Source organism: Podarcis pityusensis (assembly GCF_964106645.2).
Source record: "Podarcis pityusensis genome assembly, chromosome: 17".
In the NCBI taxonomy this organism is placed as follows: domain Eukaryota; kingdom Metazoa; phylum Chordata; class Lepidosauria; order Squamata; family Lacertidae; genus Podarcis; species Podarcis pityusensis.
Window position 1 is genome coordinate 15,192,561 of NC_138042.1, and position 26,683 is coordinate 15,219,243.

General features: G+C 44.6%; 1 protein-coding gene across 3 annotated transcripts in view; it reads right to left on the reverse strand.

Annotated features, from left to right (window-relative positions):
* The window catches only part of ADAMTSL1 (ADAMTS like 1), a 485,290-nt gene that overhangs the window by 253,293 nt on the left and 205,314 nt on the right, over positions 1 to 26,683 (reverse strand). The window contains exon 1 of one of the 3 annotated variants that reach the window (XM_080987683.1): positions 1,739 to 2,236. The exons of the other annotated variants lie outside the window; for them this stretch is intronic. Coding sequence (XP_080843809.1) covers positions 1,739 to 1,795 — 57 coding nt within the window. The 5' untranslated portion in view covers positions 1,796 to 2,236. Of the gene's footprint in view, positions 1 to 1,738; positions 2,237 to 26,683 lie in introns of those variants that run through there. 3 annotated transcript variants of the gene reach the window in all.

The following is a 26,683-nucleotide window of genomic DNA, read 5'->3' on the forward strand; positions in this document are numbered from 1 at the left end:
AAATCATTACAGTATTGCATAATGCGCATAGCCCTTTACAGTGTAAAATAAGCAAAAGACAGGCCCCTGCCCCAAGGAGCTTTCAAACGACCCCTTTATTATAGAAGTGGTGGATGGAAGTGATTATTCAGTGGCAAGAGAAATTGCTGATGTGTTCTGGCACTGAAAACAGGTTCTGGAGGTAAAAAGCCCCGGATAAGCCTGACCAGCTACCCATTCTTGCCACATTTATACTAGTGATTTGTAATAGTTTACACATTTTATCTTAAAAACAAATGTTGATATGCACAATGAAATAATATGTGCATAACTAGTGCAAAGATTTGGGGACAGTGGCATGTACAATATCATGCACAACACTTGTCGGCAAAAAAATAAGTTTGCCATAAAAGTGATGGTTGGTATAAGCAGTAGAGCTGGCAATAATTACAATGACAAACAGTAACCCGGTTTAGGATAAGCAGCCATCTGTAGGAAAGTATTTACAGTGCAAGTGAAGTGCAGAGTCATATCCCTGTCACAGAGAACGAGTGAGTCAGCAATAAACTTTCAAATATCTCATGGACCTTAATGTGCAATAGCAAGTTTAATTCGTATTTATAGACAGACTGGATTTTCCTTGAACCACACCAGAAACAGTACTATTGACGTTCAAATATCATTTCTGACCCCACACCCCCTTGCATTTGTGAAATCCTTCACACGGACAACTCCATTCCTGGTCCCAGACAACTTTAGCTCTTGTTGCAAAAAGATCAGCATGAACGAGTCAATTATTCCAAATCACCAGAAGTGATTTGGAAAAACAAACAAACACAAAAGACACGGGCAGCATGCAAGAGCATATCTTTTCAAGATTGTGAGCGACGCTTTTGGGAACGTGAGGGAGGGTAGGGAGGAGGGGTAGTAACCCACGGGGGAGACTTTGCAACGGAGCTTTCCCTTTTAACACCCCCAAACCCCCAAGCCCAAGAGTCCAACTCGCAAAAGAATTTCATCCGTCATTCAGGTTAGGGAAGCCTCCTATCTGAAAAGTTTCGTCTGGAGGAAATAACGCGCGCTTAAGATCCTCAAACGGGCAGGATCGGTGGCACCGTGGAGAGGAAAGAAGCAGCTAAGTTTGCGCGAGAATCTTGCAGTGATCAGAGATCAGCGCGCTACTGCAGTAGCAGGGCTAGATCCTTCAGTCGCTTGCGGGACCTGCTTTTCTCTCTCTCTCGCAGAGTGGGCGAAATAGTTTTTTTTTAAGAGGAGGGGAAAAGAACGGCATCCCTTCTAGAAAGAATCCCAGGCACATCCTTAACCACAGAACTGGATGTCAGGAGTGTGGGCTTCCCCTCCAAGACCCAGAAGTTTCAGGGGCTGCCTGTCCACACCAGAGGCGAGCCCAACTCTCAGTACCCAGTGGCGTAGCGTGGGGGGTGCAGGGGGGGCCGGCCGCACCGGGGGCAACATCTGGGGGTTAGGGGGCGCAAATCCACGGGTTAGGGGGCGCAAATTACTTGCCTTGCCCCGGGTGCTGACAACCCACGCTACGCCACTGTCTGTACCTGCCCTTTAAGCCCCTGCCACCTAACGGGACCTGCTCTGCGAGGCTGGGACCTCTGCGAGAGGAGCAGCCTCGCTTGGAAGGAGTCGCCGCGCGCTCTCCCCACCTAAGTTCTCCAGACATTGCAAGGGAGGAGAGACCATCCTGCGGCCGCCGCTGCTTTAGTAAAGGAGAAGAAAAGGCATTTACCAGGAGCAGGGAAGCCAGGAGCAGAGCGCCAGCTGTTGCCCGGCGGCACCATTCCATGCTTGGATCCTTGCCGGGATCTCAGTCGGTCAGGCAGAGGCACTGAGTGAGTGAGCGGCTGCGGCTGCTAAGCGGCTCTCTTGCCTCGCTTGCCTGCTGTCAGGCTCGGTGCAGCAACAGCAGCGGCGGCGGCGGGGCGCTAGCGCTTGAGCCGCTGCCTCTCCGCTTCCATCCGCCGCGCTCACGTTTCCTGAGCGAGGACTGGGCGAGAGCAGGGGCTGATCTGCATGGAATCTCTCTCCGAACAGGCAGGCAGCCAATCAGGCTCGGGCTAATCAGACATGCCGAATAACAAAAGGGGGAAAGGGGGTCCCGGACAAGGATAACTGGGAGAAGGAAGGAGGGAGAGGGGTGGAAGGAGAGAGGGAGCGTGGCAGAGCTTGGAGAGGAGGAGTGCTTGGCTTGGAAGCTCTGGCATAGTTCGTTGCTTGCGTTTAGGAACCAGCAAGGTAGCTCTTAGCTCTCTTTCTGCCCGCACATTGTTCCGTTCAGGAGGGGAAACTTAATCCCTGTCAATATATAACACATGCCGTTAAGGGGGACGCGAATCAGAAGAGGCAGAAATCTTTCAGGGAGGAAAATAAATCATCCTCCAAATATGCTCCCGTGCTCTTTGTAGGCACACGTACTGGGGGGGGGGGACCCCCAAACCATGACAGGCCAGCCAGCCAGCCATAAAGAAAGCTTGCTTGTCCAAAGGTATATAAATTTTGGGCTGGCCCTCAGTACGCACCAACACACCAATCGTGGATGGGAGCTGGTTGTTTCGTTAAGAGGTTCATCTCGAAAATGTGACGCTGGAGATCAAAGGGTCAAGAAGCGAGAGCAACCCATATCTCGACAAGGTGGCAGGAAAGGGAAGGAACGAGACCATAATAAGTGCAGTCCATGGGTGCTCTTTAGTAGATTCTTTCCGGGGTGGGTTCATTGCAAAGGAAATGTCTAGCACACACATTATTTACATAATACAACATGGAGTGTTTACATGTTTACTAGGCTGTGCCCTTTCTTGCTCTACTCACCAACCCCATCACCCTGCAATTTCCCTCACATCAACCTCCCAGAGCATCCCCTTTCCTGCAACTACTAAACTCACTTTTTGCCTTTCCAACCCAGGTTCTGAAGCCACTTCTATTCCGCAGCCCTACTTTGCCTCCTGTTTTCACCTTGCCCCTCCTGCCCATGCCTTCTCCTCCTTGCCTCTCCTTTTGTGTAACCTCCCCTTGCACACAGACCCCTCACACACATTGCAACCAGTAGGCACCCTTTCCATCTTCTGTCCAATTAGGAAACCACCCTCTCCTCTTCTCCAGACCCTTTCTTGCTCCTGCCTTCCTCTTCATCTCCACTCCCATGCCTGTTACTCCCTCCTTTTTTTGAAAACCCTTCTGCACCCCCAATTTCCCCTTCAACCCCCTTTCCCCCTTCCTCCTCCTCCTTTTCTCAAATCTCTCTTCCACGCAGATCACCACAATCTCTATGCCCCGTCCTCTCGCCTGTTCTGCAGCCCCCTCTGCGCACACACCCCTCGAGATGTATGTTTACGTACCCTGCTCTCCCCACACATATATCTGGCGCTTCAGTGAATCCATAAGTTATACAGGGACCTTGCTGCCTTGGCAAGAAACCCCAAGGAAATCCCTCAGCTTTTTAGAATATGTTCTGGTGGACAAGAGGAGAAATGACCATTGGCAGGAGTGCAGAGTGAAGAAATGCCATGGTGCATCTATAACAGTGTATAAGGACGTGGGTAGCGCTGTGGTCTATACCACTGAGCACCAGTTGTCCTGGTGAGGAGACTGACCTGATCAGACTGCTGCAGTTAAACAGAAATCCAGGGACACAGGGGAACTGCAAAGTTGTTCTCACCATGTTGCAAGACAGTGCAGATAACCAGCTTACAAAGTGATTGCATGTGCACCATGCCATAGCAACACTTCATAAATGGCTGTATATATTTACCAGGTGGCGCTGTGGTCTAAACCACTGAGCTTCTTGGGCTTGCCGATCGGAAGGTCAGAGGTTCGAATCCCCACGACAGGGTGATCTCCCGTTGCTCTGTCCCAGCTCCTGCAAACCTAGCAGTTCAAAAGCACACCAGTGCAAGTAGATAAATAGCTACCGCTATGGCAGGAAGGTAAATGGCGTTTCCATGTGCTCTGGTTTCCGTCACGGTGTCCCGTTGTGCCAGAAGCGGTTTAGTCCTGCTGGCCACATGACCCAGAAAGCTGTCTGTGGACAAACGCCAGCTCCCTCAGCCTGAAAGCAAGATGAGCACCACAACCCCATAGTCACCTTTGACTGGACTTAACCATCCAGGGGTCCTTTACCTTTTACCTTTATAACAGTGAAACCAGATGCCTTCATTTGCCCCACCTGCAATAAAACATGTCTCTCCCGTATTGGTCTCTAAACCCACTGCAGGCCCTGTAACTCTCCAATGCTTTGACTTTACCCCCAATGGCACACTCTTCCATTGTCTCTGAGGCAGACAGATGACAACAACAGCAATTCTAGTAAGTTGCTTTATCTGGGCTGAAATGAGATCCACACTGAGATAGGCGCATGAAAGCTTCTACCACAATAAGGCTGCAACCTTAACCCCACTAACCAGAGAGTAAGCCCCACCAAACAAAATTGGAGTTAATTCTGCGTAGAAATGTAGAATTCTGCTGTTCTTTTGCCACAGATTTGGTAATATACTTCATCAGAAAACTGGGTGGGAAAACTGCACAGATGGAAAGATTAAAAGGTCTTAAGAGACCTACTGTTATAGGATTGGTGGAGTGGGGTGCCTAGTCTGGGTTTTTATACCTGTAAGATGGGATTCTGTTGGAAGATGCTGCTTAAGCAGTCAGATGCACATCAGTGTTCCTATGCACACTTATGTCCACTAGTATACAAGTAGCATACAAGTTTATGAGTTCTTTTCAATAAAATAGGCCTATGCCTGTAAACCTATACTTGCAATAAAACCAAGGCAAAGATTCTCTTCTGCAAAACTCCCCAAAGGCAGGTAACTCATCATCTGCAGCTAATTAAACTGGAGTCTGCATGTGAGCAATTGACAGAACCATCATTGTCCTGCGCGTTGAAGTCAACAGGAATTTTGCATGCAGAAAAAAATGTCAGAAGAAATATATTAGTAGCTGTCAAATGGTGTTGCCTGCAGCCCTCAGACACATAATTTGTCAGCGGGTGTTTTTTAAAAAAAGATTTATATTTAATAAATAGCACAACTATCAAATGTAAGAGCTCTGCAGTTGAACACAACTCTGGGCAACACACCCCTGGCTTTAGACTTTTGAGCTGGTTCAGACATAACATTTTCCAGACACAGGATGATTACTTCTAGAATGGTTTCCATTACCAGGCACATGTACGAATATGTTGTGAATCATGCTTATACCTTCCCACCCCCATACCTGTCTCTCCCTCTGTAAACAGATGGCGGAATCGCTTTGGCTCACCACAGTGCCGCGATTATGGTTTAACAACTTATAGAACACAGCTAAGGTGTTCTGCCCATTGCAGAAAGACCAAATGAGGTCTGAAGAGATGTGGCAATTATAGGGAGCATGTTGTGCGGCATTTTACTCCAGCTTTTACCACCGCGAGGCCACCCATAGTGCTGGTGCTAATTTTACACCCAGTTATGTTAGTCGACCGTAAAGAAGGCTGATTGCCGAAGAACTGATGCTTTTGAATTATGGTGCTGGAGGAGACTCTTGAGAGTCCCATGGACTGCAAAAAGCTCAAACCTATCCATTCTGAAGGAAATCAGCCCTGAGTGCTCACTGGAAAGACACATCCTGAAGCTGAGGCTCCAAGACTTTGGCCACCTCATGAGAAGAGAAGACTCCCTGGAAAAGACCCTGATGTTGGGAAAGATGGAGGGCACAAGGAGAAGGGGATGACAGAGGACGAGATGGTTGGACAGTGTTCTCGAAGCTACCAGCATGAGTTTGACCAAGCTGCGGGAGGCAGTGGAAGACAGAAGTGCCTGGCATGCTCTGGTCCATGGGGTCACAAAGAGTCGGACATGACTAACATGTTAGCCAAAACGCAATCAGGTAAAAAGACAAAGCGGCAATGCTAGTGAAATTAAGGGTAAAAAAAACTGAAGGCGACTGAGGCTGCTTTGATTGCATGGGGGTCCATTTCAATGTTTAGCATTTCTAGATAGAGGAACTCTCTTTGTCTCTCTCCAGCGAATCAGTCAGCACTGAGCACAGAGTTGGTCAAGCAGCCTGACTCACCACATGACAGCTCCATCATCCCTAGGGCAGACTTTAGGTCTAAGTGCTCTGGAGACAAAAAGGTCCTGGGTGAGGAGAACACCTTGAAACAGAGAGGGGGCATATCTCAGTGTAGGGCACACATTTTCTTCACACATTCTGTCAGTCATTTTGATGAGACCTTAGAGAAGCTTCTAAATTAGTCACTCAAGAGTTTCCCCTCCTTTCTAGTGGTTATTTTCTTCTTGCTTCTAATGAAGATCCTTATTTAGTTAAAAAAGGAACCTCTACAGGTGGGGAGGATAGTCTGGAGTTGTGGGATCATCACAAAGCGACACAAAGCTGATTCCCCATCATGAGTCTGGATGGGCCCATGCCTTTGTTCCTTTGCTTTTCGGCTTTCAGATGTTGGAACTGAAGCTGCCTGGTTAGCAATGCCTCAGGCCTACAGCAAGTTTATGTGAAATGAGCGCAGAAGCAAGAGCGGGTGTCAGAACTGTCTGATGCATCACTCTAAGCTCTACAGATTTAACAATGCTTGATTTAAAAACCACCTGCCAGGACAGGAGAAAGCTGTTAGCATCAAATGTGCTCTATAACGGGTAGAAATGGTGAAGTGAACTTTGGAGTTGATCTCCCTGGAGAGAGTCACTTATAGTTTTCACTTTGGAACCCACCTGTCTCTTTCTGAAAGCTGCACATTCTTATTTTCTCAGTGTTTTCTTTAAACGTTTTTGCTGCGGTGTTAACAGTTGTTATTAAATTGCCACTCACTACCCATTAGTAAGCAATTAGTGAGCATAGTGCATTAGAGTTCATGCTTATAATCATGGTTTGCATTTATTTGTTTTTGTTTTTATTGGAAGCTGCTCAGAGAACTTGTGTTATTGCACATCATAGAAATGTTGTAAATTAAACAAAGAAACAAATGCTGGATGGATATTTACACAACACTAAGCTGATACAGATGGAAAGGGTGCTTTGACAAATGCTCTGGTTCGCCAGAAGCGGCTTAGTCATGCTGGCCACATGACCCGGAAGCTGTACGCCGGCTCCCTCGGCCAGTAAAGCGAGATGAGCGCCGCAACCCCAGAGTCATCCGCAACTAGACCTAATGGTCAGGGATCCTTTTACCTTTACCTTAAAAAGGGATGCGGGTGGTGCTGTGGATTAAACCACTGAGCCTAGGGCTTGCCGATCAGAAGGTCGGCGGTTTGAATCCCCTTGACGGGGTGAGCTCCCGTTGCTCGGTCCCAGCTCCTGCCAACTTAGCAGTTCGAAAGCATGAAGTGCAAGTAGATAAATAGGTACTGCTCCGGCGGGAAGGTAAACGGCGTTTCCGTGCACTGCTCTGGTTCGCCAGAAGCGGCTTAGTCATGCCGGCCACATGACCCAGAAGCTGTACGCTGGCTCCCTTGGCAAATAAAGCGAGATGAGCGCCGCAACCCCAGAGTTGTCCACGACTGGACCTAATGGTCAGGGGTCCCTTTACCTTACCTTAAGCTGATACCCTTTACCTTTACCTTAAGCTGCTACAGATGGAAAGGGTGCTTTGACAAATGGGAATGTGTGTGTGTGTAACAGAAAGGGCAAAGCAGCCTTTGCCAATCTGCTGCCCTCACCTCCAGACATTTCAGACTACAACTCTCTACTTGGTGGGACTTAATAGTCCAAGATTTCTGGAGGGCACTGGGTTTGTGAAGGCTAGGGCAAAGAGAGGTGGGAGAAAGTCATCGATTGTGAAAGTTGTGCAAATGAAAGGTGATGAGACTGAAATGACCATATGGATCATTATAGAAGAAACTCGTCTTTGCACGAGAGATCAACGGAAGCATGCCCAAAGAAAGTGTGGTGCCCTCCAGGCTTGCTTGGATTCCAAGACCCTCTATCAGCATGGTCAATAATAAAGATGATGGAAATTGCCATCCATCATGGAAACCATCAAGTTGGCTACCCCTGACATAAGCTATGGGGCTGGGGGGTTCTTTCTTTCAGAAGATACGTCTTTTAACCCTATCCATATTTACATAAAAATAAAGTTCTTATGGGTTTCACAGGATCTCACATCAAAGCAAATGCATTGAACTTAGATTAGCCACTTATCCTCCTTAAGTTATGGACCAAGAGCTGAACAATGCACACATCAGGTTCACAAAAGGTGGCAAAATCCTATTCTATTCTTCTGAATGGTGTTGTGTGTATGGATTCTTTGTTCACATGGTAGCCAGTTCGGAGTTATTATAGCTCAGAGGTTTTATGATGTCATCAAGATGGCAAAAGCAATCTTTTTCTGATTTAAGCTATAATGTGATCTAAGTGTTGGTCAAATATGATAGCATTGCAAGTAACATTATTAATAAATTGCTGTTATTCTTTCATGGGTAAAATAACAAAGATATTTCTGTAGGACCATGGACCCACTAGATGAAAAAAGCACGTGGCCACAGAAGTGACCTCATCTGTCTGAGAACACACTGTCCACTTCTGTGCTGAAATAGCAAATGTAAGAACCGTGTCACCTTAAATCCCCATGGAAGATGTTGCCAAAAGCAGAAGAAATCAGAAACCACCAAGCAGCTTTAAACCTTGTAAAATTACCTTCAGAGCAATTTCATCATAAGTGCCGCAGCCTGTTTAGGATGAAAAGTAAGTTTGGGTGCTATGATCACCAAAAGGTAACTACTGAATTTATTACAGCTACAGAATCTAACACAAAGGAACACCTTTTTGAATATCTTGAATTAGCAAAAATGACTGAGACAATTAGGAGACAGACAACTCAAAGGTATAAAAAAGAATGGGGAATTTATAAAGAATACTTAACTAAACATTGTCCACAAGTGAAAACCTGGACATGCTTTGTCTAAACTCTGCAATTCGTAAGTTAGAGAAAGAATACATGAGATAAAATAAAAGAAAGAAATGCACATAAGGAATATTGAAGCAGTGATAATAAAAAAGGGGGGGTGAACCCTTAATGAGGAGATGGGAAGCCATATGGAGAAATTAAGAAATTGTGAATTAAATACAAGTCTTCTTTGGGAATTTAAGGATTTATACATATTTGTTTATTTGGTAATTTATTGTTCCTTTTGTATTTTATTTGGAATGTATAATTTTTACCATGTAAGAAAATCAATAAATTTTCTCTGAATCATATAGCAAAAAAAGAAAAAGGAAAAATGCACACCAGATGTGAACCTTGCCCTTCTAGAATTTATGAGTTAAGTGTTTTTTCTGTAAGAGACAAACCAATTAATTACGTGAAAGGATGAAATGTGGGTGTTCATTACAAATGCAAGTGTGTTCCATAGTATGGAAAGGCGTCTCCTTATCAGGTCTGAAAGACGTTCACAGAGAAGACACTGCACATTGGGATGGACTTCGGAAAAGTATAAACAGCCTTTTGCCATGATGCAGTTTTGCTGAATGAATTTATTTTGGTTAAGCTTATTCTTCAGGACTGAAACGTAACAATTCAAAATGAACTAATCCCCTGTCCTAAGAACTGCATCACAAATGACGTTACAAAATACCCAGTCTGTTCCTAATGTCCTCTTCTTTTCAGGTTGTAAGTTCCAGCCATAATGTTCATGGAATTCTTGGTAAGTGATGGCTTGCAACACTGTAGAGCTCTTTGTGCCCTATGTGCTATGACAGGGGTCAGCAAACTTTTTCAGCAGGGGGCCGGTCAACTGTCCCTCAGACCTTGTGGGGGGACGGACTATATTTTGAAAAAAAATAAATATGAACGAATTCCTATGCCCTACAAATAACCCAGAGATGCATTTTAAATAAAAGCACACATTCTACTCATGTAAAAACACGCTGATTCCTGGACCGTCTGCAGGCTGGATTGAGAAGGCGATTGGGCCGGATCCGGCCCCCAGGCCTTAGTTTGCCTATCCATGTGATATGAGGACTGTGCTCTTGGTTTAGTCTGGCTGAAACTGGTAAATCCCAAGGACGGCTTGCTTGAGCTATGTGCATTAATATCTCACACACACACACACACACACACACACACAAATATTCTGCAATGTTTACTGGATCCTCTGCAAACATGGTAATGTGGAAAGAGTTCCTTGAACATGGAAAGCTCCTATTCATTTGTTTGAATAGGACGACTCTAGATTGACTCTGTTGAAACTATAATCAGCAGGTGCCCTAACACAGAGATCACACCAGCAGCTAGTCTCACTGCATCTTCCGATGTTAAGAGTTTTGTTAATAGGTTAGCTACTAAAATAAACAGGGTTTCAGTCTACATCTTTTAATTAAATGTTATTTATATTGACAAGAGTGGAGAAATAAGATTGAAAACAAGGCAGCCCTGTCTGCATGCTGATAATTTATGCCAGGATTGTGGTTTAAGAAGAAAATTTCATTGATGTCAAAAGGGGGATTTGGAGCCAAAAAATGAATTTTCATTTAAAAAAAAAAAAAATCTGCTTGGGGCACTTTCTAACTTGATGACATTCGTCTGCTACGGATTTTGAATTTAGTGGCAAGTTTTTTAAAGTGCAACATTTAGTATGTGTTGTTCGGGCCAGGAAAATGCATATAGATTTGCCTGTATATGCCACTTTAAATATACTTCTGTGCTGAAAATGTCAGTCATTTCCAATGAATAAATGAGAAAATGAATTTGAAAATTATGAAAGAGGGGAGAAAATTTCAGTGAAATTCTCGTGGATAGGAGGTTGGCTTTTCTTGTTTCAACTACCTTACTTTTCAGGTGGCTGAGAAGTTTTGAGTATTGCTCCTCTCATTCTATATATTATCACTCTAGTGGTCTGCATTTTGCAGTCATCCTAGATATCTGAACTGCCTGTAAACCCTATTGTGCCCTTTCCTCTCTAAGAACAGGAAGCTATCTACCAGGCTGCTTGTTTTGAAAACTTGTTTTGAAAACAAAATCAGCAACTGGGCTGATCTCAGGCGCTTGCTAGTCAGGACTCCCGAGCATACTGTTCCCTTTTTTAAAGGGAAATCCCATTATTCTGAATAGGATTCCTCGCAAGAAAAGGGAAAAGTTGACCGCTATGCTCCCTAGCTTCCCACATACCTTCATTAAAACCCAGGGGACGATATCAGGCGATATTGTCTCCTATATGTCTGCCCCCTTCCCCCGCCCCACAAAAGTAAGCAGGGCACCTGGGGAGGCTGCAAAACACTGAATACACACAGCAGCGGAGGAAGCTGTTCAGGTGCCAGGGGTGGCGTGCCCAGGGGTGGGGCAAGTCACCCAGAGGGGTGGAGTGAACCATCCATAGGGGCGGGGCACACTGCGGGGCCTCCAGAGTCTGCCTGCCTCCTGCCCTACAGCTGGGAGGGAGGCAGTGGGCAGACTATTTGGGGCAGCGCGGAACTTGCGGTCACCTAAGCCACCGCGCCACTCCGAGGAGAGACACATGGCTCAGGTGCACTGCAGGCCCCGCGGTGAGTGCCGCCCGGCATTTTGTCACCCCCCTCAGTGGTGACACTTGGGGCGGTCCGCACCCACCGCATCCCCCTTTCTCTGCCCCTGAATAAACATGCTAGCCTTGGCCACCTTGCAACAAGGAGCTAAGCTCATAGCCCCATATCCACTGAAACAATTCTACCCTGCAAATGAAGCAGAAGAAGAAGCCGCCTCTTTTCTAGGGGAAGAAAACTTTCAAGCAAATGGAGGACAGGTTTTGCCACAGCACTACCTTCTTATCTCAGTCAGCGTAACACTGGCTGTTGTGTGCTTCCTACATTTACTGGGTTGATGGATTATAGGGCTGCTGTTTAATGATAACGGTCTGTTTTATACAAGGGTTTCTTGCTGGGGTTTCTTTGTGCTTTACTTCTGCCGGTTCCCTTCTTTTCCAGCACGTTGGCTCTTCTGCCTCATTTGAAAGTGAGCTCTGCTTATTGAATTGTGCTGAATGAAGCAAGAGAACCGGGGAGCCCACAGACCCACCAGAAACTGCTGGGCCCCCACCCCTGAGACCCACTTGAAACCACTGTGTAAAAGAGGGAACTTGAATTCAATGCAGTGGGCAGGCTTCTGGCACCCCATCCAAATCATTCTCTCCAATACGTGAGAAAGGAGAAGAGGTAAACCTGTTTTATATTACCATGCATGAAGAACCCCTTGTCCATGTAAAGGGAAAGTTAAATAAGGAAGCCATATGGTGATAAACTCCAATAAATAATGTTTGAAATATTAACCAACTTTGACATTTTTTTCTTGTAGAGATATAAATCCTTTACAGTTCCCTCCAACCCCAAAAATGCATGTTCGATGTTATAGATTTGTACCCACACAATGTAACTCCCCCTCTCCCAGATATGAAAGTGTTGGGGAATTTCAAGAAGAAAAAGAAGAAGAAGAAGAGTAGGAGGAGGAGGAGTTTGGATTTGATATCCCGCTTTATCACTACCCTAAGGAAAGCAGCTAACATCCTCCTTTCCCTTCCTCCCCCACAACAAACACTCTGTGAGGTGAGTGAGGCTGAGAGACTTCAGAGAAGTGTGACTGGCCCAAGGTCACCCAGCAGCTGCATGTGGAGGAGCAGGGAATCAAACCCGGTTCACCAGATTACAAGTCCACTGCTCTTAACCACTACACCACACTGTAGAGTATTGTGGCAAAGGCATGAGATACCATTCAGATAGTAGGTTGCTATGAGCAAAGCACTGTGTATATGTTATACAAATAAACAATCTCCCACATTTTGAACAAAATAACAGGCAGTGTTCAAGTCTTTAGAACATGCTAGATGGTAAATATATAAAAAAGGTAAAAGTAAAGGACCCCTGGATGGTTAAGTCCAGTCAAAGGTAATTATGGGGTTGCGGCACTCATCTTGCTTTCAGGCTGAGGGAGCCAGCATTTGTCCGCAGACAGCTTTCCGGATCATGTGGCCAGCAGGACTGAGCCACTTCTGGTGCAACGGAACAACGTGATGGAAACCAGAGCACATGGAAATGCCGTTTACCTTTCCGCCACAGTGGTACCTATTTATCTACTTGCACTGGTGTGCTTTCAAACTGCTAGGTTGGCGGGAGCTGGGACAGAGCAACGGGAGATCACCCTGTCACGGGGATTCAAACCTCCAACCTTCCGATCGGCAAGCCCAAGAGGCTCAGTGGTTTAGACTACAGCGCCACCCGCGTCCTGGTAAATATATACAGCCATTTATCAAGTGTTGCTATGGCATGGTCACATGCAATCACTTTGTAAGCTGGTTATCTGCACTGTCTTGCAACGTGGTGAGAACAACTTTGCAGTTCCCCTGTGTCCCTGGATTTCTGTTCAGCTCCAGCAGTCTGATCAGGTCAGTCTCCTCACCAGGACAACTGGAGTTCTATGCACAATGGGGTGAGTTACCACCAGGTCATCTATATGCCCGAAAGTTAAGAAAGTATTAAATCATAGGGGCTGGACTGGAAGTGACATTGTGTTAGGATATGAAATGCATTAAGATGAAGATCATGCACACTGTGGAGCTAATTCAGCACCACCAGTGCAGTTTGAACACATCTATAAATGCGACATATACATTGTTGTACTTCTTTCTGATTTTGATATTGCTTTTGTAAATTTTGCTATTTACTGGAACCATTGAAGTTCCAGTAATTTATTTTTTAAATGGCCCTGTTTTCAAAGAATAGTAATGACCAAAGGAGACAGGTGGGCAAACAGGAAACAATAGTGATATATGATTTTTCTGGGGGTGGGATTTGAGATAGGGGCATGAACATAGGGACCCTCCCCTCCAAATATCCCGAAAATGAAATATAAAATCCTTGGATGGTTTAATTCCACCCTTTCCCTGAATGTTTTTAAAGCATCTTCATAACCATATACACTAGGAACTTTCATTTTTTCACACCCAGTTCACGGAGTTCTGCATACATGTCTGGAAAATATATGCAACACTTCAGCGACGCATGCCAAGCTACAAGACCAGCAAGCAAGTTCAGGTCCAGTATTAGGTGTGAATTCAATCCATACCTTTATATGTGATTGGGGGGGGGGGGCGAGGAATAAGTTCTATAAATTCAGTAATTTTTCAGGACATCTCAGCTCTCCCTTTATCAGCTCTTTTGGTGCACTTTGTCAGTTTGACCCAATACGGGTTAATGAATTTTCTTTTTTCTTTTAAAGAGAAATAATTAAACTTAAACTTCAGGGAGTTAGAAATTAAGATGCAGCTGCTTCCTGATGTGAGGAAATCTTTCACAGAATCTGAACAAGACACTGCCAGGTCAGTATAGGCCCCACTTATAGGTATTAGAGAAACAAACTTTTAGAAAGCCTTAGGTCAGCAGAAATGTTTCCTTTTCACTTTTTCGTGGAATATATTTGCCTTGCCGATTTCTTTAACTCGTTCACTGCTCAACTTTCCCTCTCAGAATGAACCAGCAGAAATACAGTGGTACCTCGGGTTAAGTACTTAATTCGTTCTGGAGGTCCGTTCTTAACCTGAAACTGTTCTTAACCTGAAGCACCACTTTAGCTAATGGGGCCTCCCGCTGCTGCTGTGCCACCGTAGCACGATTTCTGTTCTCATCCTGAAGCAAAGTTCTTAACCTGAGGTAATATTTCTGGGTTAGCGGAGTCTGTAACCTGAAGCATCTGTAACCTGAAGTGTATGTAACCCGAGGTACCACTGTAATGAAATCACCCAGGCACATCAAAATAAGTCTGCAACACTGCTTATACTTGTTTTATTGTTATAAGGCGAGGGAAGGAAACCATTTTTTCTTTCTTTCAAGTGTGATATGGGGTAATGTGCAGCAGAATGAGAGCCTTTTCCTTTCCTCTTTTACTTTCTTTCACCCTGTTTCCTTTTTGGCGAATGAGTGGGAATGAGGGGTGTTGCATGAAACTGCTCTGAGCCATTGGGGTGCCATGCAACTGGCAACTCTCTCCATGGCCTTTTCAGAAAGGTTGTGGAGGGAGGGATGTTGCTGGATGCTGGTCAGAGGTGCTTGGGGTACATCATCTGATAACCAGCCATTCTCATGCTGGTTTCTCCCAGTGGGAAAGGCAACTGTTGAAAGAGGCAATGTACAAGGGCAGCAAACTTTTTCAGCAGGGGGCTGGTCCACTGTCCCTCAGACCTTGTGCGGGGGCCAGACTATTTTTTTGGGGGGGGGAGACGAATTCCTATGCCCCACAAATAACCCAGAGGTGCATTTTAAATAAAAGGACACATTCTACTCATGTAAAAACACGCTGATTCCTGGACCATCCGCAGGCCGGATTGAGAAGGCGATTGGGCCGGTTCTGGCCCGCGGGCCTTAGTTTGCCTACCCGTGTGCAATGCTTTTCAAAGCTAAGCAGGGCATCTCCTTCCAGGATGCAGAACCTGCCACTCCGTGGCGTGTGGTCAGGGGGGGGACTATAGGTTAGTTCCCTAAATGTTCCCCTGGTGCCGGCCTTCCCAAAGCCTAGGAAGCTTTTGCCTGGCTTAGGAAAAGAGATGTGCTGCTCAATGGGTCTAAGAGCCCTCCCACCACCTTCCAGCATCCTGTCAGAAGTCTGGTGATATAAATAGATGATAGATAGATAGATAGATAGATAGATAGATAGATAGATAATTTATTACGGTCAGAGACCAGCTTATAAAACACACTTGGGGGTACAAATCCCAGAAGGAAAACAAACATTTAAAACAATGTACAGCAATAAATTTAAAAATTATAAATGTGATAAACGTATAGATAAGCGCAGAGAGATGACCCAGAGTCACCCATGGAACCGAGTTTGGGGATTTTCTTAACGAACTAGTTTGGGTCAGGGGGATGGTCTGCACCTACAGATCTGTACACAGAATCTGGCGATCATCCGGGTCGTCTTATGATCTTTGCCTAGCAGGAAAAGGTCAAATTTTTGCTTTTCTGGGAGGTCAGCGAGCCTCACCAGCAGGGGATCAATGGTCTCACTATGTGCCTCTTCATAAAAGGGACATCTAAAGAACAAGTGCTCTGGGCTTCCTATCTCCCCCAATGAACAGACGCAAAGTCTCTGAGCATATGGGACTTTTTTAAAGGCTCCTTCCAGGACCAGCGAGGGCGGAGCCGAGCTTCTGGCGAGTGTAAAAGCCCTTCTTGCATTTTTCGATATGAGAAAGAGGAGATATGCTGCCGGTGCGGCCATGTATCTCTCTAGAGGTCTGGTGTCTTTTCCTCAAAGCCCAGGAAGCTTCTGCCCAGCTTAGGAAGTGAGGCACGATGCTCACGCATGCACGCAACGTAAGAGCCTCCAGCCCAAACACCCTTGGCAAGCTGGCACTTCTGGCCCTAACTGTTCCCCTGGGGGAAATTTCACTGCACACCACTGCAGCTGCTCTCCCACTGGGAAAGGCCAGTGCAGGAGGGAAGTGATGCTGATTTGAAGCACTTATGATCATGCAACTGGAGACGGGCAGTGATGATTGCTGTGGAGGGGCAAAGGGTGAACGGAGGGGGCTGAGCGGATGCCAATGCCTGGATGGAAAGGAGCTGCCGTTCCAGTTGGCAGTGCTTCAACCCTTTCACATGCAAGCTGTAGTTTAACAATGTTTTCTGATCCTGAAAATTAAGCCTTGCACCTTCTTTCTGTCCTGAATGAGAGAGAGACTCCACAAGCCCAAATAAATAATTGTGAGAAAATATATATTCCCTTTTTTGAACAAAAGTTTGAAAACAAGAAAGCAAAAATGCTAAACTCCTGAAAGTCCAGGACATTATTATATTATATTATATTATATTATATTATATTATATTATATTATATTATATTACAATATTTTAGTATGTATGTAAGTATACTGCCCTATACCTGCAGTTCTCAAGGAAACCCAGCCAGATGGGCAGGGTATAAATAATAAATTATTATTATCATTATTATCATTATCATCATCAGGGTGATTCACAGGATAAAATCACAATATGAAATCACAAAATACATAATCAAAATAAAAACAAAAACAGCCCAATAACTCCCCCCCCCCCATTTTAAAAGGGCATTGAATGTCAGTCAACCAAAGGCCTGGTTGAAAAGGAACATTTTCACCTGACGCCTAAAAATAGATAATGAAGGCGCCAGGCAAACCTCCCTGGGGGGAGCATTTCACAGACGAGGAGCCACTGCGGAAAAGGCCCTGTTCTCGTGTTGCCAGACCTTCCGGACCTCTCATGGAGGAGGTACATGAAGAAGGGTCTTGGAAAATGATCTGTCATATCTATTATTATTATTATTTCAAGTTATTCACAATGGAGGAGAATAATCTGAGTATGGCGTAGAGCAACACGCCTCTCTTCTTTAGGCATGACTACCAACACTTCTGATACTTCTGATGTATGTAATTATCCAAAAAGGTGCATGGCCTCTTTACAGAGATTTAAATAAGCTGACGCTCTCTGTTTCTGAAAGGTTTTAATGTAAGTTTGCTTACTGTCAGTTTGTGCATATAGTTGAAATATTTTTAAAATAGCATAATTAGGCATTGTGCAATGATGTGCTCATATTTTCCCTGTTAGCTGGGTGTGTGACTGCTGAGTGACAGCCAAATGTCTTATACAGGCACGAGTACAACATGAGTCAGAACATCAGAATGGGAATTCCAGAGAAGAAAATATTAGGATATTAAGGCTCATCTGCTCAAGCACCCTGCTCCAAAACAAGTGGCCAACCTCATGGCCAATACAGCCATCATGATTATTAGCCATTAATAGATATATCCTATCCACTTAAAAACTATGAAGGTAGTGACTGTCACCATATCTTGGTCTCTGGTCATGATCCCAAAGCACGACCATGCAAAAACTAAGCAGCACTGGGCTAGTGCCTTTGTGGGAGACTGCTTGAGAACAATGCTATGTGTGGCACCTTGGGTTCCCTGATGTAAAAAGCAGGGGAATAAATAAAACATATTTTGGCAGCAAATTCCACGAACTAATTATGTGCTGTGTGAGGAAGTACTTGAGCTCAGGTAGAAGGAAGGATGCTTCCCCTCCTTTCTGACTCATGGCAGAGGTCCGACTAATGTGTCTTCGGAATGTTCCTTCTGAATTAATTAAGCTTTCATTCCCATCACTAAGGACAGAGTCCTTCTAGTTTCAAAATTTTGAAGAATTCTCAATGGCTGTCTTTTATCCAAGATCCTCTTCCCTAGTTTTAGATCTACATTGTATAAATGGCAGGCCCAGCTGTAATCTTATGGTGCTATTTAGTCTATAACATGGAAGCGCAGGTGAAAGTGGTACCCCGTAATATATACCGTATTTTTTGCTCTATAAGACTCACTTTTTCCCTCCTAAAAAAGTAAGGGGAAATGTGTGTGCATCTTAAGGAGCGAGTGCAGGCTGCGCAGCTATCCCAGAAGCCAGAACAGCAAGAGGGATTGCTGCTTTCACTGCGCAGTGATCCCTCTTGCTGTTCTGGCTTCTGAGATTCAGAATATTTTTTTTCTTGTTTTCCTCCTCCAAAAACAAGGTGTGTCTTGTGGTCTGGTGCGTCTTATAGAGCAAAAAATACGGTGCTGACTGATAGTTTCAATATTACATTATACAATATTACATTGAGTGGAAATCCCCGCTTGTTTGATTCTTAGGTACTTGATTACTCCTTAAGGAGGATGACACAGCTCAGTAATGGTAGACGCATTTCTAAAACTCTGCTCAGCAGCCAGATACCCCAACTTCTTAACAGTATGCTCTAGTTGCATAAAAATAGTTGCATAAAAACTGCCTGGCTAGACACTGTTTCTCAAGCAGTTCCACTTTTTCTTTGGGGGCTTTTTCAATCTGGAGAGCTTCTACTGTCATCCCCACCACGACTTTCTAAGACCCACAAGGTATCTGCCGACCCATTTCCAGATATAGTGGGTCAAAGCGATTTGCCACTGGGATTGTGAACTCTGCAGACCTAACTTATCTTTAGAAGCTATAAAAATATTGGTCCAGTTTCATCTGTTCGGTATTCAGTAATTCCACATTATCATCTTTGTCCAAATTCCAGGGTTGTTGGTTGTTGTTTTTAAAATTTCCTCATCTTGCTGTTATGTGTCCAGGCTCCCACCCAGAACACACAGATAGATGCTCTTGCTTGAAATGGTGCAGACTCAGCAGCAATGGTGCTCAGGAGACACAATTCAGGAGTTCAGCAGCAGGGCAAGAAGTTCAGAACTGGGCAGAAGCTACAAAGATGCCCCAAAAAGTATCCGCACATCTCCGGCCAGCTTTTAAAGGTGAAGCAAGGTGTGTTCACTCTCAAGACTCTCTCATCTTATAGGAATGGCGAAATTGGTAGATTGCTTCCCCACCCCCACCCCCCGTGTTTTATTCAAGTTGGCACCTGTCAGGAGTCCAGTCCCCGGCTTGATCACACAGTAAGTGTAGTTAATTAAAAAGGATGATTTATTGTCAAAACAATAGATAGCTCCGGACAGCTCTAACACAGCCTCCCAGTATCATCAATCATGATGACCCTTCTGAAGACTCCTTCCAGTTTCTACAGAAGACAGAGAACTTTCGTGTCTTACGCCTCTTGTTTTGCTTCCGGTCTAACATCCCTCCCCTTAACCTACTCTTAGGAGGGACTGGCTCAGCTCCAATCTCTTCCCGTTCTGACAAACGTTCTGACAAAGTTTGCACTTCTCAGAGCGTTGGCTGGGTTCCAGCCCGCTCTCAGACATTCCCTTATCAACAAGCATTCTAAGTGGAATGAGCCGATGCTCATCCTGCCTGGCAGTTAACCCTCTCTGTTCCTGCCTGCTTTCTTCAGCTGGTTGCAAACCTTTACTGGGAGCTGGCTGCAACCCGTCACTGGGAATTGGCTCACTCATGACAGCACCCCTGGGAAACGCTCAACCTCATCTGTCAGCAGAGGAGGAAGAAGAGAGGCACCACAAAGAGGGACCATGCATGTATTGCGGGAAGGCAGGTAATTATGCCAATGTGTGCCGACCAAGGCTGAAAGACGCCCATTGTGGGAAAATACCAGATCCTAGCTCTCCAAGAGGTTCAAGAGCTGGGAAGTATCAGCCAGACTGGATCTGCATCGACCCTTTCTGCCCAGTTGTACAGCTCATAGGGATAGGAGGTCCAGTCACACGCCATGATAGACCACAGTCTGTCTGCTATCAACAAACAGACTTGGACGAGGCAGCTCACCAAATAGGAGAGGTCATCTTCTGATATAGGCACTTCCTCTGACAGCCCTTCAAATAGAGGACTGTCCTCTGTTAAGTAAGACCTATGGCCATCTTGCCCAACAAGAAGAACCATTGCCATACATTTGTTTCTGGTGTTATTTAGCAGCAGCGCTATTTTTCTAGAAAAAAGAGGTGCTGGAACTCACCATGAACACCTCCCTTGTTCTCCTATAATGGCAATGGCGCCCACCTGAGAGGTGCCAGAACTGAGTTCCAGCTGAAAAAAAGACCTGTTTAGCAGCAGAGATAGTGAATCCTAGAAATCTTGCTTATAGAATGCCCTGCATCAGGCCTCAAGTTTTCAGATGTTCTGTTCAACTATTATGTAAATAAAGTTCAGGCTCACAAACAAAGAAATCACACATGGGAGAAAGGAAAACTGTTCTTGAACTGTACCACTTAGGACTGCAGATGTAGAGCCACACGTCTGAAAGCTTTCCCAAGCTGAAAAACAAAACCTTAGCAAAATAATAAAACAACAACAACAACCCAACAGGCTGTTAGGAAAAAGATGGGACTGAAACACATCTTCTTGACATCTGGTTTTCTCTGTGTAGGGAGTTTATATGGGAGTGCAATGTGCTACTCCATCTGCAGTCTGAAGTGGTACAGTCCAGACTTTCGAATGCAACCTGCTGTTTGTGTAGATTAACTCTCTGTGGCTTCATGGTTCTGCCACTCTGGTACTCAAACAAATCACAACAGTCCTTTGAAAATCTAGAAATGTTCAACATCCTGTGAAAGTGATGAAAAATGATTGAGAAGTTAGTGCTGGCCAAGAGAGAGAGAGAAAGTAGTTCAAACTGCAAAATGTATTTATAAACATACAAAGAAGGAATACAGGAAACTCTGTTATAAAACACAAGAGGATAATGGTAAGCTTTGGGAGCACAGCAACACGTGCACATAAATGGAAAAGATATTTGGAGAAATATTTGAAACATATGGTTTTTTTTGTTTGTGTTTCTTGCAAAAAGTGAACTCTACCTGTATACAAGTTTGAACATGAATGCACTATTGTGTTGTAACAAAAAATGCATTTATAAGCAAAGCAACAGGCTAAAAAAAAAAAAAAAAAAAGGAATTGGAAAGAGTTATATTGTTAATGTTAATAACTTGGAGGCTATCGGGTTCCATATTAAATTTTTTTCAGCAGAGGTGCTTGCCATGCAAAAAGCAGCACTTTTTCACTCTTGATGGATTAAACAGTTTCAATGTGGTGGAAATGCAGGAAACGATTAAATAAAACAGATAATATTCTACCCTAGAGCTGGGAAGGGAAGGGCGGGCTCTCTATCATCAGGTTAAAGCAAAACCCAGCCATTACTGTATTGGGCCATATTTCTCTCCATTAAAACTGAATGGTAACATTTATCCCTTACATCAACTGCTGCTCCCTGCAATGCCTAGGTAGCTAACCAAATGATTTCCAATGAGCTCTCCAGGTTAATTCCAGGCACCAACGTTTGGCCACAGTTCAACCTCATGTATCAATGAAAAACAAAAAAAAAGCTTTGAAAGAGTTATATGAGTTATGGATATTGCACAGATTTGTATTCCCAAATCCATCCTCACTCTACACAAGGAGCCCACACTCTACACAAGGAGCACCATCTGATTGATTGATTGATTGATTGGCTGTCCAACTGACCGGGTTACCCCAGCTACTATGGATGGCTTCCAACAGATTAAAACAAAATACGACATCAAACATTAAAAGTTTCCCTATATAGGGCTGCCTTCAGATGTCTTCCAAAAGTCAGACAGTTGTTTATTTCCTTGACATCTGATGGGAGGGCGTTCTGCCTGGTTCCCTGTAACCTCACTTCTCTCAACGAGGGAGCCGCCAGGCGGCCCTCGGAGCTGGATCTCCAGTTCAAAATTGTTCTCCAGTGCAAAACTGGAGTTAAGCTAGAGCACATTTGTGAGAAGAGATATATATTTTAGCAGGGAGAACAAAAAGGCCCACATTTGAGACTCTTACCGTGAAAAACAGGCACCATGAAAGAGTTGTCTATGCTGTTTAAGACCTCCCAGAGCTCATGGAACCTGAGTTTTGTTTGGTCAGAGCACAAAAGACTCAAAGCACACTCTTCCTAAGTATGTGTTTAGGACCGCAGCCTTACTTTGGATTTATCACATGAACAGGCACTGCTTCCTGTTCCAGGGCTGTGCATCACAAAGCAGGCCTATGCTCAAAGCAAAACAATTCCTCACATTTGAGTCTCAGCACTGAAGGAAACATGCTTGACATAGGGCCACTGAGCAATGGCACACCTGGTAGAAGAAATGAACTTGGCTCACAAAGTCAAACCCTCCCAACCCACTTGAGCCTAATGTGTCATTCCAGACATATCCATCAGCAGGATAGACAGGATCTTCTGCCCTGGACCCAGTGGGAGGTAGAGAAAAAGTGGAAATTTAAGTCTGTTGATAAGTCACATTTCCCCAGATTTACACTCCTCTCTCTTTGCATGGCCTTCTCGACTTTCTTCCTGAAAGCTGTTAAAAGCAAGATTCTACTTCCTCCTGGCTGAAAGGGAATGTGTGAAAAACACCTTTGCCAGCACTCATCTGGGAACCTTGGTAATGAGGTCCTGTCAGTCTTGCACAGCCAGAAGCCAAACACATAATCTTTGTGGCATTCCTAGTTTCCACAAGCTTGAGTGAAATAAAGAGGAGAGGCCTAACCCAAACCAACTTTACAGAATGGAAAACCTTGTGCAAGGCTAATCAGTGGCAGTTGTTGGACTGATAATGTCTCATGTCCCCTATTTTCCATCTTGTTGTTTATTGCGTGGCATTCAGGCAGGATGGACCAGAATTACACGACAAACAGAAAGAAAACGTATTCTGAGAAAGCGTGTTCTCCTTCATGAAGAGCACGTGTTGTGGGGTTAACCAAGACACCTAGCTGCTGCTGGGTGGGTTAATTTGGATGGCCACTGTTGTGACTGGGCTCTTCTGCTTGTTGGGGAGAGTTTGATGTTGCAAATTATTGACAGTCTTAGGTTATAAATTCCCTGCACACAGCGTTGAGCTTCCTCTTTTCACTGCGTGCATCAGATCACCCCCCACCCTCCTTAATTTTAGGGCTTTTGTGTTTGACCTTGCTATGCCTGTCATGGGGTCGTCTGCTTTTGGGGCAAGGGCCCGATAGGAATTTTGTCCTTTTGGCAGATTGGCTGGTGCCATTTGGTTTTTGCCTACTGCGTAGCAAATCGTCACAACTTGTAAGGTTGAGGTTAGGCATTGGTTAAAAAATTGGTTGGTGGAGGGGTGATTGGCTGTGCCTGCCCCTCCAATGCTGCTGCTGCAAGGGAATCTGTTAGAGGAATCCAGGGGCTCACCATGCTTTTGTCCAAACCCCTGTCAAGGGGGCTAGGGCCACGCAAGAGCCCCTGGGAGCATTTGGGGAGAGGTGAGGGTCTGGCACCCAGCTCCATTTACTCCCCAAAAATGTTTTCCCTTACTGACTTCGCAGGTTTGAGGATGTCAGTTCTGTCCCTGCACGGGGACAGATAGTCGCAACCAATGCCTAAGCAACCACTCACATTTTGTATTTTAATAAAGTTGTGGCCAAAATTATGCCAAAAACCTTAAACAAAAATTCCTGTGTGAAGTGTGAATTGGAGACCTCAACACGCAAAGTGCTAGATAACCAATGTAGAACTGGGCACATACCGTAATTTTGCTCATAATGGGTGAAGCAAGGCTATGGTGGATTTTGCCGTTTATATAAAATGAATGGGAAAGTTTCATTTTAAGAATGCTAATACCATGTGACACGCATAGGCGCCAACTCCAAGGGGCCAAGGTAACTTCAGTCCTTGCAATAAAAAATTTGAGAGGGCTGCCCCCCACGTTGATGGGCACTGCCAATCAAATGGTGTGTGTGAACTGCATCTTGTGATCGCTTATGTTGGGTGGGGCTTACCTGACTTCCCCACCAATATTTTATCCAAATTGGCACCGCTGCATGGAGGCAGCTGAAAGAGGAAAGTCTGATCTTCAGTGGGCTCAAGAGTAGACCGTGCAGCCTTCATGCTTAAGCATTCTGCCCAGCGATCGTGCTAGTGTGTAAATACTTTGCAATTACAATGCTCTAAGGACATGACTTAGTGTTGCTCTCATTCAGTAAGGTCTTTGCATTCTTCGTTGGCATTATGTATGTGATTATCGATTAGAACAGGGGTCAGCAAGGTTTATCTTGCCTGGGCCGAATCTGTGGGCTGGATCGTGTGCGTGCCTGCAATTTTTGGCATCTGCGTCTACGGAGACGCAATTTGCAGCACCGCAGAAGTGAGTCCCTGTGCAGCGCTGCACCAGTTTAGTGCAGTGCCTGAGGGGGCGGCTCAGTTCGGTGGCAGCTCATGAGCTGGTCAAACTACCTCTACGGGCCACTTCCTGCCCATGAGCCTTAGGTTGGTGACCCCTGGATGAGAACCTGTGATGCATTACTTCAGCTGCTAACAACAATTGCCCAATATATTGTGGACTGCCCGCTTATGACAGGCTTGGGGGACAAATGTGGTTTAGCATGTTTTGTGATACGAACTTACCCAATTCGTCTTTGGCAAAACAATATGTGAACCAAAATGCTGTTCTTCTTCAAAATTTGCACTTCTCTGAATGTTGTGATGTAATTCTCCAAGAAGAAGGGGGGGCGGAATGCATATGAAAATGCGTGTAATAGGGCAATTTGTGTGTAATATTGCACACAAAAGGTGTGTAATACAATACATATATATGAGTGAAGATAACAAATTGCATAATATTAGAGGAAATTTCTTGCAAGGAAATATGCATATTAGGAGAATGTTAAAACGCTGGCAAGTTTTCAGGAGGACCTTTTAAAAATAGTAATTGCAATCTGCTGCAGAAATACGGTGATCTGAACTGAAGAATGAAAAAAATGAAAAACTGGGAGAAACCAAAATTGACCGATTTACCAGTCCCTATGTAATGAGCAATGTTAAATCCCACATATTATTTTTACAGTTTCATCGTCTTAATCAGGGAGACGGGCATCTAAAATAAGGCACATACCCATATATTCCCATTTCCTACATGCTCCCCTACACAGAAGAACGTTTTCTATATATTTAGTTTGGAAGCATTTGTGACAAAACAATCTTGTGGCAGCTCTTGGCTTCACATGCTTTGTTTTGTTTTAGTCTGAAGTTATGATTGGGCGGTATATGTCCTTGATAGTAATAATTGCCCTGAGTGCTGCTTTTGCTGTTTTACTTGAAACCATGGCACTGTAAAATCATGGATAATAAGAGCCCCCCCCCTTTTTTTTTTGGCCAAGCAGGAAAAAAGAAAAGGGGGGGGGACCACATTTCTGAACTATTAAAATTAGGGAATCATAAAGAGAGGGGAAGAAAGCTGCTAAAACAAAGATTTGTTCAGTGTGTTGTTATGCTGGTCCCTGGATGTGGAGGAGATGGAGTAAGTAAACTGATACCTTTTATTGACGCAACTTTTTGCTGGTATACGCATGCAAGTTTTTGAAAGCTTGGACCCACCAAATGAAACGGGCCCTGTAAAAGGTATTATTTTACCTAATTTATTTCTCTCATAACCAAGGAACAAAGAGTAATGAATAAATAAAAAAAACGCATGCAAACTTTTAGCTGCCTGTCTGGATTAATAGCTAGATGCTACTGCAATTAAAGAAAGGCAATGACAAACCTAGACAGCATCTTAAAAAGTAGAGACATCACCTTGCCAACAAAGGTCCGTATAGTAAAAGCTATGGTTTTCCCAGTAGTGATGTATGGAAGTGAGAGCTGGACCATAAAGAAGGCTGATCACCAAAGAATTGATGCTTTTGAATTATGGTGCTGGAGGAGACTCTTGAGAGTCCCATGGGCTGCAAGAAGATCAAACGTATCCATTCTTAAAGAAATCAGCCCTGAGTGCTCACTGGAAGGACAGATCGTGAAGCTGAGGCTCCAATACTTTGGCCACCTCATGAGAAGAGAAGACTCCCTGGAAAAGACCCTGATGTTGGGAAAAATGGAGGGCACAAGGAGAAGGGGACGACAGAGGATGAGATGGTTGGATGGTATTCTTGAAGCTACCAGCATGAGTTTGATGAAACTGCGGGAGGCAGTGGAGGACAGAAGTGCCTGGCGTGCTCTGGTCCATGGGGTCACGAAGAGTCGGACACGACTAAACGACTAAACAACAACAACTGCAATTAAGCCTGCTTCGTTTTATAACGTTGGATTTGTGAATGGACCCAACTCCCTATTTTCACTTTTATCATTCTAGCCAATTAAGGGGAAAGATCAAAGTATAAGGTAAAGGCATGCAAACAAAGATTGTGCTCCAGAAAGGCTACCCACCCCTTACTCGCTTTGCTGATAACTCATTAACATTTATGAGCACAGGACTTCACTGCACATAAGGAGATATAAAGAGTCAATTACACTCTGCTAGATCATAAAAGAATGTCAGCTC